Genomic DNA, 14,576 nt, shown 5'->3' with positions numbered 1-14,576 from the left:
AGATGATTACCCATTACCTTCCACAAATTCTCCCATACCAGAACCAAACCAAACCCGTTGCCACCAAGTAGATTCTGCCTTACAGCAACTCACAGTGAGTAGAAATGACCCATAGTATTTGCAAGGAGTGGCTGGTGGATTTGAACTGCCAAACTTTTGGTTAGTATTACTTTCCAGAATTTCCCCTGTAGGACCTAATATTCAGCTAAATGGTACCTTAACACAACCCAGAAGAAACAGTCTTATCACCTAGATCATCATGTACAGGACAATCTAGTCCTTCAAAATAAGAGGTACACCAATTATCTATGAAATAATTAATTTAGAACAACATACAGAAATGTTATGAGAGAGATATAGAGAGGTTGAGTAAATTGCTCTACTTTTTGGAGAAGGAGAAAATAACTGATTAAAATAATGCTCAGAACTGAAATCTGCTTTGGATATTGTTGTCCGTTGTCACATTGTAATCTGCCATCTTCTACAACTGCTCTTTTCTTAAGACATCAGCTTTGTCACACACCTTGAACCGTAACATCTGAGGGGAAAAAAGTGGACGGTTACAGCTTCTGGTGAGGCACCCCTGATTTTCTCTGCACCCTCCCCTTATAGCCAACATTCAGAAGATACAAATCTGCCCCATCCTCACCTCTAAGACTGTGCACTTGAAACCCTTTGTTGTAGTCAGGGACCATGGATGGTCACAGGAAGAGTGTGTACCTCATGGGAGAGCATCTCATCCCTCCCTGGTATGCCCTCAACTCCACATACACACACACACAAAAAGAAGTATACAAGGCTGTGTTGATTATGTGATGGTATATTTGAGCCTTTCTTCTTCCTGAAAAACAATGGGATGTGACTATGTTTTATTTTAATTATCCTTCTTGTTCTGAATCTTATCTTGCTCCTCCTACCCCCCCCCCCCGAGACTTCTATTTTCTTCTCATTGGAGAATGTCAAGAAGCAGTTTGATTCTGCCCCTCAGGAATTGTCATGGACAGGTCTGTCCCTAAGCCTTTGTAGGTAAATACGAACATTTAGGAGGGAAAATAATAAAGGTGAAATAGGAGATTAGTCGACGAATATAATGAATGATCTGTATTTCACAGACTATGTACACAGTACCAGAGGAATTCAAGTGAAATGTATTATTACAACCAATTCTCTGACCACTCTAAATTGTTAATATAAGATATTCAAATTTTAATTTTTGTCTGAATCAACCAGAATGGTTATCAAAAATAGCTATAAAAATTTTGTCACATCGATGAGGTCAATATTTCTCTTAATATTATAACAAATTAAAATTAATAAATCCTAATACTCTCCTAGTTACACATGAGTTTCACATAGTACCTACTTGTTTCTATCAGAAGCAAGCATAAGAAAATGGAAAGCCAAAGGTATATATTAGGGTAGCGAAAGAATAAAGCAAGGTACTGAATGCTTGTTATTTAAAAGATGTAAAAAAAAGGTGGCTAGGTGCTGAACATCTACTATTTAAATGATATAAAGACAAAGCAGAAAAAGTAAGGAAGAAAAAAGCATCATTCAGACAGAAAATACCTTTGAACGCAGTGACACAGAAGGTACTTCTCCCCATCCGTCAGCACCAAGGAGCAAACATGCTTTCTAGGCTTTCTACAGGCACATAAAATATATCGTCTTTGCTCAAAGACTAATGAGGAGGTATTCATCTAAGTATGGGCATAAGTTAATGCAAGTATTAGTTGATACGCTATTAAATAATTAACCTAAGTAAAAAGAGAATGCTAAGGAAAATGGTGAGTAGCAAACTGAATTAAAGAGGAATGAAAGTCCTTGGATAAGAGAGGAACATAAAGGCAAGTTTTGATCAACTTTAGTTAACCAAGTAGGATATTATATTATTAATTGATTATTTCATCTGCTATTTGGGTCATGTTGCTGTTGTGTGTCATCGAGTCAATTCTGACTCATAATCAGATATAAAGTAAAGACCAGATATTTTTATATTGGCACTTACAGTTTGGATGTTGCTGTTGTTAGGTGCCGTTGAGTTGGCCCCGACTCATAGTGACCCTTTGTACTCTATGTACAACAGAACGAAACACTGCCCCATCCTGCATCATCCTCACAGTTGTTGCTATGTTTGAGCCCATTTTTGTAGCTGCTGTGTCAGTCCATCTTGTCAAAGGTCTTCCTCTTTTTCACTGACCTTCTACTTATCAAGCATGATGTCCTTCTCCAGGGACTGGTTCCTCCTAATAACATGTCCAAAGTATGTGGAATGAAATTTTGCCATCCTCCCTTCTAAGGAGCATTCTGGCTCTACTTCTTCCAAGACAGATTTGTTAATTTTTCTGGCAGTCCATGATATATTCAATATTCTTTGCTAACACTGTTATTCAAAGGCGTCAATTCTTCTTCGGTCTTCCCTATTCATTGTCCAGCTTTTGTCCACATATGAGACAATTGAAAAAACCATGGCTTGGTCAGGCACACTTTAGACTTCAAAGTGACATTATGGTTTGAATAGAACTCCTTAAACAAATCAGTGAAATTCAATGTCATGGACCCCTCTTGTTATGTTTCTATGCTGAGCTTTTAATAAGGCACTATTAACAAAGAATTTTGTTTTGAATACTTGAAAAGGCTGAATGACAAATTTAACTGTTGAACTGATTGTCAGTGTAGAAAAAAAAAAGTTTAACATAAGAGGAAAGAAATAAGAGAAGAAGAAAGAGAAAAAAAATAAAACCTAAATCCAAATAGAAGTTCGTCATCGTGATCAAGGATACTGGACCAAAGGTTTTGAGAGAAACCTGCATATTGTCAATGTCAAATGTCATTGTCTTAATCCCTAGAGTCTGAAAGGAAGCTGTGTTCTCTCAGAAGTCACCTGTTTGGGAAAGCCTTTTTAGTGAGCCTCAATGTCAGATTTCCACTGGGATTAGATATCCAGACGGTAGGATCCTAAACGTGTTTATAATTGGAAACATGTGTTGATGTGCCTGGGAACTTAATAGCCATATTTGTATGCAGAGACAAAGTGTATTGGTAGTTCCCGAGGGCCAGAGGGTAAGTGGGGAGTTATTCAGAGGCATTGAACTTCCATTTGGTGTGATGAAAAACTTTTGGAAAATGGATAGTGATTTTCTTGCACAACTTGGTGATTCTGATGAATGTCACTGAATTGTTCACTTAAAAATGGCTTCAGTGGCAAACATTTTGTTACATATATTTTGCCACAATAATATTTTAAATTGAAAAATGAATTTAAAAAGAACCGTGTTTGTAAATAATAGCACCTGAAATTATCTTTTCCAGTGTGGTTTCAAAGCTGATTTTTGTTTTAAATTTTTTCAGTGTATTTAGTCTCTTAGTTCAATATCATGTAAGGCATATCAGGTGATGTTCTTTTTGAAACTGTGGTTTGCATCTGTTATGAATATTAACTCGTACATAATCTTACTTATCTGAGAATATCTGGCAAGAGTAGAATGTACCAAGATGGAATCTGTGAGAGGAGAAGTCGGGAAAAATCTCATGGACCTTTCAGTAACAATTTCCTAGGTTGAGGATTTAAAGATATATGTCACATCATCATAACCATTAGGCCTGGAACAAAACTGCAGACCAGAGAAGTTTAAGATCTCTCAGAAAGTTAGATGATTTTGATTTCAAGACATCATTAGCTAAGATCATATTTTTAAAGCTTTGAGGGTATTTTTTTAAATGGAAGTCTTTCCTTTAGTGTATTTAAAGTATTTTACTTAGAAACTTGATTTCTATTATTATAAAGTATTGAAGTTTTTCTTGGGTAGGAAAAATCCCAAATAAAATTTATTTTTAAATGTTCAAATAGTTCCAGAGAGGGGGATTTGATATTTTCTGTAGCTTTACTATTTTTTTCAGTTTAAGATAATCACAAATAAAATAAGGTTAAGGAACTCATTGACCACACTGGGTAAGAAAATTCCAACAATATTTTTATATTGTTTGGTGATGGTTTCATAAGTAAAAAGTCTAGAGATGATTCTGAGCAGCTCCAAGCTACAAGTGATAATTTTGAGATGGCGTTAAGCTTTTCTTTTTGGGAGGAAATTTTGTTGAATTTAAATAAATTATTTCTAGTCTGAAACCAGATTAAACACTGTCACTACAGGATTAATACAAGAGTATTAAGACTACTGTTTATAAAACAGTCAGGGTATTTCATTAACTATAAAATCAAATCCATTGCTATCGAGTTAATTCCAACTCCTGGTGACCCTATGTGTTACACAGTAGAACTTCTTCATAGGATTTTCTTGCTTGTAAACTTTATGGAAGAAGATTGCCAGGCCTTTCTTCCATTCCACTGCTGGGTAGGTTCGAATCGCCAACCTTTAAGATAGTAGTAGTCAAGTGCAAACCATTTGTACCACCCACAGACTACAATTTAGTATAGGCTTTAATAACAGATTTTCTTTTAAGGTTGGACTGTCACCAATAAGCAGTCATTGCTTTGTTTCAAAATTTTTAATCGAGACCTCTGAAGAAGACAGAAAACTCCCTTGTTTTCATAGCATTTACAGCATGCAGAAATCATGAACTAACCCTATAGCACTTGCACTCTCCTATGAATATTAGCTCATAAACCTCTAGCAAGGTAGCCTCAGAGCTTTTGCATGGGATGAGCTATTAGTGACACAAAATATTTAGAAGCTAGATCTTAGTCATGAAATACATGCTTTAACAATTAGAATTGTCATCAAGTTTGGACATCAGTCAAATTAGCAGCTGTCAAGTTTAGAGCTTTTAGACAGTTATGAGATTTGCCTTTATTATGTAAGAAAGACAGTAAAATAGGTATTTTAGGTGCTAAGATACAGAATACTAGATAAATTTAATTATTTTAGCATTCTTTATTTTATAATGTGAAGGGTATAATCTTTGTGGTTACTTGATAGCCATCTAGGAAACCTCAGAAATAATTTAGATATGAAAGACATCTTACCATTTTTGACAAAACATGTTATTACATTAAGATATGAGACTAAGTGTCTAAAGAGAGGAAAATGCTTACAGTCTTATTTGGGAGTGAAAATATTTAACGTAAACACAATAGCAAGGAACAGTGACAGACTAGGTGAAAAGATTTTAAATGAATACAGTAGCAATTGATTTTGTTTAAATGATTTAAATGATTGTAAAGTCATAAAATATAGTCACCATTCTAAAATTCTAGATGTTTTATCACTTACAGAAAGCAGCCCTGGTGGTTAAGCACTAGGCTATTAACCAAAAGATTGGCAGCTCAAACCCACTAGCCACTCAGGGGGAGAATGATGGGCAGTCTGGTTCTGTAAAGATTTACCGCCTTGTAAGTTGTCAAAGATTTCATTTTGCATGGATCCACAATCAGAGCCCTTGGAAGCAGTGGTCAAGAAAACAAATGACGACGAGGCATTACATTGGGCAAATCTGCTATAAAAGATCTCTTTAAAATGTTAAAAAGCAAAGAAGTCAGTTTAAGAACTAAGGTGCTCATGACCCAAGCCATGGTGTTTTCAATCTCCTCCTGTGCATGTGAAAGCTGGACAGTGAATAAGGAAGACCAAAGAAGAAATGATGCCTTTGAATTATGGTGTTGGCAAAAAATATTGACTATTCTATGGGCTGCCAGAAGAACAAACTAATCTGTCTTGGAAAAAGTGCAGCCAGAACTCTACTTAGAAACAAGGATGGCGAGACTTCATCTCACATACTTTGGATATGTTATCAGGAGGGACCAGTCCCTGGAGAAGGACATCATGCTTGGTAAGTAGAAGGTCAGCAAAAAAGAGGAAAGTGCTCAACGAGATGGATTAACTCAATGGCTACAACACTGGGCTCGAGCATAACAATGATTGTGAGGATGGTACAGGACCAGGCAGTGTTTTGCTCTGTTGTACATAGAGTTGCTATGAGTTGAAACCGACTTCTAGGCACCTAACAACAACAGCTTATGGAGCTGTTCTACTCTTTCCTACAGGGCTACTATGAATCGTAATGGAATCAGTGGCAATGGATTATCACTTGCAAGTTAAAAAAAAAATGTAATAATCTTCACATATCTTTATAGGTATGAGTTTAAATACATACAAATAGGGGACAAATTTAAAGCTTTCAACGTTAGGTATAAAAGATAATAAAATTTATCAGAATATTAAATAAGATAAACTATATTAAGTTACATTTTCCATCTTAATGAACTTAATAAAAAAATAAACTACCAAATAAACATACAAATCATATTCATTATTTTATAAACATATTCATAGTCTCTGAAAGTATTGAACAAACTATAGTTTCAACAATTTATGTTCATGGGGACCGTTAACCAAAGGTTAAATGTGTAAAGAAAACTAGAGGGTAGGTAACAGTTTAAAAACAAACAAAAAAAACTAGCTATTTCTATTCCAAAGTCTATGCTACATTTCTCTTTCAGAGTGGCAAAAAAAAAAAAAAAAAAAAGAAGAAGAACTTTAACATTATCCAAATGCAGCTATAGGCATACCTCAGAGATATCGTGGGTTCAGTTCTAGACCACTGCAATCGAGTGAATACCGTAATAAAGTGAGTCACACAAGTTTTTGGTTTCCCAGTGCATGTAAATAAGAATGAAAAGTTTGAAATATAGCAAGAATTACCAAAATGTGACACAGAAACACGAAGTGACCACACGCTATTGGAAAAATGGCGCCAATAGACTTGCTCAATGTAGGGTTGCCACAAACCTGTTTGTAAAAACGCAGTATTTATGAAACAACAATAAAACAAGGTATGCCTGTATATATTTTTTCAGTCTATTATACAATGGGCATTCTATAATGTATAAATATAAAAGGATAGATTTAAAATGATAAGTGGTTACAAGTGTTTTGTTTTCTCTTCTTAATTTAGAGATTGCCCAGGCATGCAAAGATGAGTCATAAATTAAATCAACAGTAGTTTAAACTTGCAAAGTTAAAGATCTTAAAAGTACCAGTTAAGCTGAAACACTAAATCCATACAATTTGAATCATTAAATAATTCATTTTTAATAAAAGCATTAGTTTTGATAATTGAAATTAGTTGAACACCTAATTTTATAATCTTAAACAAAGTGATGCTAGATTAAATTCAGTAAAAGCAGTAGGTGATATTTAGGAAATTCAAATTATCTAGACTCTTTTTTTTTAATAAAAATAAACCCAAGGTTATATAAACTAGAACATCATGGTAACATCTTTATAAGGAGGGAGATATAGAGATGTTTTATGTCAAAATTGCTTAACCAGTCTAATATTTAAAAGAATCACCTAAGTAAGAATAATGCGTTAATGTTTTCTCTATATAATTACATCTCACATACAACAGTGTTTAAATTGTTTAAAAATAATGCCAATTAGTCCAAAAGAATAATGGACCACGACTACCACAGCCTCCACAAAACTGAGTCTAGCACAACTAGATGGTGCCCGGTTACCACCACTGAGTGTTCTGACAGGGATCACAATAGAGGGTCCAAGACAGAGCTGAAGAAAAATGTAGAACAAAATCCTAACTCGACAAAAAAAGACCAGACTTACTGGCCTGACAGAGACTGGAGATATACTTAGAGTAGGGCCCCAGATACCCTTTTAGCTCAGTAATGAAGTCACTTCTGAGGTTTACTCTTCATGCAAAGCTTAGACAGGCTCATAAAACAAAATGAGACTAAGGGGCACACAAGCCCAGGGCAAGGACTAGAAGGCAGGAGGGGACAAGAAAGCTGGTAATAAGAAACTCAAGATCAAGGAGGGAGAGTGTTGACATGTCGTGGGGTTGTTAACCAGTGTCATAAAACAATATGTGTGCTGTTTAATGAGAAGCTAGTTTATTCTATAAACCTTCATCTAAAGTACAATAAAAAAGTAAAATAAAATAATGCAGTTTTGTTGTATTTCTTATCACTTAGCCAAATAAGCAAAACCACCAATTAAACTGAAAATATATCTTTTTTAACTTAAGGTAAAGTTTGAACACAAAAAGATTCTTGAAGAGCCAATGTATCATTTAAAGTATAAGAATGCATGTTCTTAGAAATCTAAGTTTCTTTCATTTTAAATTGATATAAGCACTCATTTGTCTTTATAAACCAACCAGCAAGCCATTATATTTTAAGAGAAATTATACTTTCATTATCTCCCTCTTTATGAAGTCAGGAGGTTCAGGGTGTACAAACAGTTAAGCACTGAGCTACTACTGAAAGGTTAGCAGTTTGAATCCACCCAGAGGTACATCTGAAGAAAGGCCTGGAGATCTACTTCTGAAAGAGTCAAGGAATACTGGTTTGCTAATAATTTTAGATTTATAAAAATGAAAAAAATTTGTTAGCTCTTATGTAAATTAGATAAGCTAAATGTAATAGAACATGATTTAAGATAGAAAAAGAAGTATTTGCATCAATTAAAAATAATAAAGAAATAAAGACATATAACAAAATATTGTTAGGTATCTCCATAGGCATCACTGATGAGAATTTGAGAAATTTTTGATTCCCTTTTGAATTTGGTAGAGCAATGTCTTTTTCAGAGTTCATATCCCTTAACATAATGTCATATTTCTCAGCCTTTTTTCTTTGAAGGATTGCCTTGAGAACAGCAAATCTTGTTCTTGCTTTTTTTTTAATTGTACTTTGGGTGAAGTTTTACAGAGCAAACTAAGTTTCTCATTAAATAGTACACATATTGTTTTATGACATTGGTTAACAACCCCACAACATGCCAACATTCTCCCATCTCGACCTTGGGTTCCCTATTACCAGCTTTTCTGTCCCCTTCTACCTTCTAGTCCTTGCCCCTGGGCGGATGTGCCCCTTTAGTCTTGTTTTATTCATGGGCCTGGATAAGCTTTGATTGAAGGGTGAACGTCGAGAGGAGAACACCAAATCTTGATTTATATAGCCATAGAAAAATTTTCTTTTCCTGATTCAATCTGTCCAGTTTACAATGAAGTAAGTTTTTCCATTCTTCTCTACTGAGACTATTTAAATAATCCTGAAGGAACATTAATATCAGATTATTTAATCATATAAAAGTTTTAGCAAACTGATAGAAGAAGGCTGAGTGTGGAAAGCTAGGGATTTGGATACCTTTTGTTTTAAGGCTCCTTTTTTTTTTTTGGTTAAGAATACAAGTTTACTAAAGCCAAAATACTTGTGAGGAGTATGGCATACTAAGATCATCTTTGGTGTATAAATTTCATTTGTGCAGATACTGATACCTATTGATCCCCTAACGGATGTTTTTGTTGTTGTGAGGTGTCATCAAGTCAGTTCTGACTCATAGAGATCTGATAGGGTACAGTAGAACTGCTCCATAGGATTTTCAAGGAGGGGCTGGTTGATTTGAACTGCCAACCTTTTGGTTAGCAACTGAGCTTTTAACCACTACACTACCAGGACTCCCATAACAAATAAAGATTTAAAAAGTCAGAGTGTTGGAAGGAGGAAAAGAGCTTTGACTTTTAGAGTTGGGAACACTCATCTTGGAGCAAACACAAAATGCACAGAGAGGATTCCATCAAATTCAGAAAAACAAAAGATGAAAAGCTTCTCCACCCTGCATCTTATATTCCAGAAATATTAGAATCTTCAAACAAACATGTACAAACACACACACGCACACACCCCAAATGAATTAGTTTCAAATCCCCCGTCATTTTCTCTTGGCAGGGTTTGAATTCCTGTCATCATTACGTGGCAGAATTACTTGATGATAGAATGCCTATAATCTGACCCTACAAATGCCAGTAAATTTCTGTTAGTCCTTAAACTAGCCCAAGACAGATTTGGCCCACCCCGCATGTGCAGAAGGGCGGGGTGGGACCGCTACTTAACCTGAGCAGAGGGCGCAGCAACAGGAGGAACAAATCAAAAGGAAAATCATCATCTGGACCTTATTCTGAAGCGAGAGGTCCAACAAGAACCACATCACCTCCTGTTTCCTGTCCATCTTCTAGAATTTTCCCTCCCCAGTAAACCTGCATGGCCACCATCTTGTTGCCCAAATCACACATAAGCCCCGCTGCCTAGTAGCTTGGGGAGTCAGATCTGAGGAACTTCCTCCAGACTCCTTGCTCTGTGCATTGCAACAAAGTTACTTTCTCAAAGACCAGTGTCCAGATAATTGGCAAGTCTGAGTGTTCTGAACAAGGACTCCCCTTTTAGGGTTCGGTAACATACCGAAAATCAAATCCTACCCCTGCTGCCACCAGTGTGGACACCATCACCTACGCACAATCAAAACTGAAATAAAAAGCTAACTTGGCAAGGAATCAGACATAGAATGAAAGAATCAAAAAGCTCAACCACAAAACTTATCAGATTAGCCAGGGGAGGGGAATCCAGGAGTCTAGAAGTCCAGCTCAGTTGAGGTGAGCTTCCAGACTACATGTTTCTCTTGGTCCATGGATTGAATCCAAAAGAGTAATATCTCAGTGCCTTCATGAATAACCTTTAAAAGAACAACTCGAAGACACCTAGCTAATTATTTTACTGTTTACGAACTGTTTACTTCTATAAGAAGAAGGTCCCTGTGTAGCACAGTTTGTGGTTGACTATTAACACAACTGTTGGCAGTTCGAACACACCCAGTGGCACCACAGAAGAAAGCCCTGGTGATCTGCTTCCATAAAGATAACAGACAAGAAAGCCCTATGGAGCAGATCTAACCTGTAACACATGGGGGCGCCATGAGTCAGAATCAACTTGGCAGCAAAGGTTTTTTTATTTCTACAAAAGGGAGATAAATTAATAGATTGATTTCATCTAACAAGGCAAAACCAGAATTTATACAAGAGAAAGAATAGAGAGGGAGGAAAATTAACTTCAGAGGCTCTAGGAAGAGTAAGGCTTGTTTGTGCTTTATTGGGTAAACCAGTCGTCTGGCAGATTATAAGATGCCAGTCTGGACATCATATCCTGACTATGTTAAGTACGGGGATTAAAGAAAGTGATTTCAGTTGTTTATGGATTCTTCAGACAGCATTGAGAATTTAGTTTTGCAGCATGCTTTTCAGTCTTTCAGCACTCCCACCTTAGTTAAACCATGTCTGCACGTTTTCCGTATCGCTTTCTCACTTTCCTATACTCTGATCTTTTCTCACCAGCCTCTTCAAAGCTCCCTTTACATCTTTGTTTCTCAGAGTGTAAATGAGGGGATTGAGGGTGGGAGTTGCTACAGTATACAAAAGGGTTATAAACTTTCCCTGTCTGTGGGCGTAGGAGCTGTTGGGCTGGATATAGACAGCTGTGATGGTCCCATAGAAGAGGGAAACTACCAATAGGTGGGATCCACATGTTCCAAGGGCTTTACGCCAAGCTTGGGCTGACCTGATTCTCATCACTGCTTGGGAAATGTATCCATATGAGACCAAGATGAGTGCCAGGGGGAGGAGGAGTAGTATCAAGGAAGCCATGAAGAGCTGGACCTCATTGGCATGAATGTCTACACAAGCTAACTTGATCATGGCAGGCACTTCACAGATGAAGTGGTAAATCCTCCGGTTCCCACAAAGGGGCAGCTGAAGGGTGATGGTGCCCTGAACTAGGGTATTGCCCACTCCACTCAACCATGCCACTCCTACAAGTGACTGGCAAAGCCGCGGATGCATAACAGTAGCATAATGAAGTGGTCGGCAAATAGCAGCATAGCGGTCATATGCCATGACAGCCAGGAGAACACACTCAGTAGATCCCAGTGCCAGAGCCACGTAGAGTTGAACAGCACAGCCTATAGGAGTAACTGTCTTTGCTAATCCATGGAGATTCCACAGCAGTTGGGGCACAATGGTGGTGGTAAGGCAGAGGTCAACAAAGGAGAGATTGGTAAGAAAGTAATACATGGGCGTATGGAGCTTGGGATCCAGAATGGAGACCAGGATGATGGCTGTGTTGCCCATCAGTGTCAGAAGGTAGGAGATCAGCACAACCACAAAGAGGATCTTCTCAAGCGGTGGCTGGTCAGAGAAGCCCACCAAAATGAAATCACTTCCCAAACTCTCATTATTTGTCTTCATCACCCTACTTATGAAAAGGAAAGAGATGAGTACAAAAATACGTGTGATGAGTCTAAAATCCAAAACCAAATACACTGCCAAATTGAGTCAATATTGGGCAGTGGGAGGCAAATAAAATCAGAAATACACTTGAAAGAAATAGACCCTGAAGTTGAAGAATGAGGGTGTGTAAGTAGAGAGAGAGAGAAAGAAAGAGTGAAGAGACAAACCTGTCTGACACCAGGAGGAAAAAAATTAAGAACTTTCTTAGAGAAATGCTAAAAAATATGGTGACATTAAATAACCCTTTCATGAACCCGTTATTTTCTGCTTTAAATTCTTTTTTTTTTTGTTGTTACCACATGTTTTCATTAATGGAAGCATGCTGAATCATTAAGTGTGTCTGAATTTTTGGAAGGCAGTATGGATTTTTTTTTCTTATCCCCTCCCAGAAGCTTACCCTAAGTGTTCAGTGGTACACATGATGTTACACTAATTATGCCGCAGAGTCCTCAGTGGGGTCTGTCTACTGGTACTTACCTGCAACAAATAAAAATTTTCAAAATTTCTATTTTTCCTACCAAAAATTAAGATACCTCATACAATACCCTATAAAAATAGTAATTTACAGCACACTCCCATTTCTTCAGTTGTAGTCATAAAGGCCCCTGCCTTGAGGCAGCAGGCACTGTCAGTGGTGCAGCAGCTTCCCAAAAAATGTCCAGAAGCAGAAAATGTACTTGGTTCCTTGGGGTACCCATGAGAAGGAAAGGGATAAACAATAAAAGAAGTAAACAATAATTAATGATTTCTTGATTATTCCAAATTCTTCATTTTTTCTGCAAATCTACTACCTTCTTCCTCAAAAGCATCTTGTAAAATTGGAAGCGAAAGAAGAAAAGGAGAGGTGTTGTCCAATCAATGAACATTTGCTTTATACCTATTTTATCAGTGATCAAAAGGAGCCCCCGTGGCTCACAGGTTAGGTGCAGTGCTAACCCAAAGGTCAAGGAGTTGGAAGTCACCAGCTCCTCCTTGGTAGAAAAGGGTGCTGATCTTGTTCTATAAAGACTGCAGCCTTCAAAACCCTAGGAGCAGTACTCCTCTGCCTACAGGGTCACTATGAGTGGGAATCAACCAGATGGCAACGGGTGTCAGTGGTCAGTAGTAAAAGCAGCAAATAAGGAACACATACGCTTTTTTAAATATACGGCTGTTAACCAAAAGGTTGGCAGTTAGTATCCACCACCTGCTCGTTGGAAACCCTAAGGGGCAGTTCTACTCTGTCCTATAGGGTTGCTATGGCAAGGGGTTAGGTTTTTTTTTTATTATTATTATCGCAACGCATTATGCTGACATATGTATGCATTTATCAATATCATGATAAGATAGAGGAAACCCTGGTGGGGTAGTGGTTAAGTGCTACAGCTGCTAACCAAAGGGTCAGCAGTTCGAATCCGCCAGGTGCTCCTTGGAAACTCTATGGGGCAGTTCTACTCTGTCCTATAGGGTCGCTATGAGTCGGAATCGACTCGACGGCACCGGTTTGGGATAAGACAGAATATGAAATATGTAATTATCATGTTTTTTTAATTAATTAGGAAATATCATCTACAGATTAAATAATTTTGCTTCTATATTTTTCTTATTCTGTAAAAATTAGCAGTTGGATATTTTTATGTTAATTAAAAAAGCTAAAGCTTTTGAAAATTTTATTCTTTGATAGACTGGATTGAAATTTTGGTTGGAGTGTGATCAATATTTCCCCTTTTATAACTTCATATTATATAGTATCAGAATAACAAGTCCATTTGATTGCATTACACAACTTTGCTAAATAATTTAGTGGTGTTCCATGCCACAGGTCACTGCTGACCTTCTACTGAAGGAAATGGAGATTAAAAAAAGATAAAAAATGTTTTGGAAATTTGATTAAAAAAACACGTAGTGCATTTTTGCTGATGGCAGTCAGACAACTTTTCTTAGTAAGTAGTGTTTAAGCAGAGAACTAAAGGATGAATAGGCCTTAACCAGTAAATACAATGAAGTCTGGGGTAAGGAGAGATTATTTTAGGCAGAAGGAATAGCATGCTATGGCTTAATGCTGAAAAGGCATAGAGAAGAGAAATATATGCTGTTATAGAATTAGTTTACAATAGTATGCATGCATGGGAAGGAAGAGGAATGTTTAAATTATGCTGAACAGTTGGATTTATCCCAAGGATGTTTTAAGCAGGTGAAGGGGCAATAGAAGTCAGGAGGGACAGGTAATTTACAGGTTGTTTTATTAAAAAAAAAAAAAAACCACTCTGGCCTCAGATTGCAGAATGGTTCGGCAAGGAATGAGTTGATACATGGAAACTGGTTTGAAAGCAGTTGCAATGCTCTAAGAAAGAAAGGGCTTGATGGTGGCAGGGAAGATTTATATTCTTAGACTCTAGAGATATTTAGAAGTTAGAATCAACAGAACGTGATGATTAACTAGATGTGGAGGGTGAGAAGGGAGGGTTGATGATGGGTTACAAGTTTATTTCTTGAACAGTTCG

General features: G+C 37.0%; 1 protein-coding gene across 1 annotated transcript; it reads right to left on the bottom strand.

The window, feature by feature from the left end:
• Window positions 1–11,109: 11,109 nt before the first annotated feature.
• LOC135232784 (olfactory receptor 2G3-like) lies at window positions 11,110–12,235 on the bottom strand. The gene has a single exon (XM_064293823.1). It carries the CDS (start codon window positions 12,049–12,051, stop codon window positions 11,110–11,112), a length of 942 nt encoding a protein of 313 aa, XP_064149893.1. The 5' UTR covers window positions 12,052–12,235.
• Window positions 12,236–14,576: the final 2,341 nt, after the last annotated feature.

The sequence above is a fragment of the Loxodonta africana genome, chromosome 1 (assembly GCF_030014295.1).
Source record: "Loxodonta africana isolate mLoxAfr1 chromosome 1, mLoxAfr1.hap2, whole genome shotgun sequence".
NCBI classification, from domain to species: Eukaryota; Metazoa; Chordata; class Mammalia; order Proboscidea; family Elephantidae; genus Loxodonta; species Loxodonta africana.
Note: the sequence above shows the minus strand (reverse complement) of the source record. Positions and strands in the feature narration are given on the sequence as shown.

Bases quoted from the DNA above. Each gene is read 5' to 3' on its own strand.
- LOC135232784 (XM_064293823.1), bottom strand. From the start codon at position 12,051: ATGAAGACAAATAATGAGAGTTTGGGAAGTGATTTCATTTTGGTGGGC.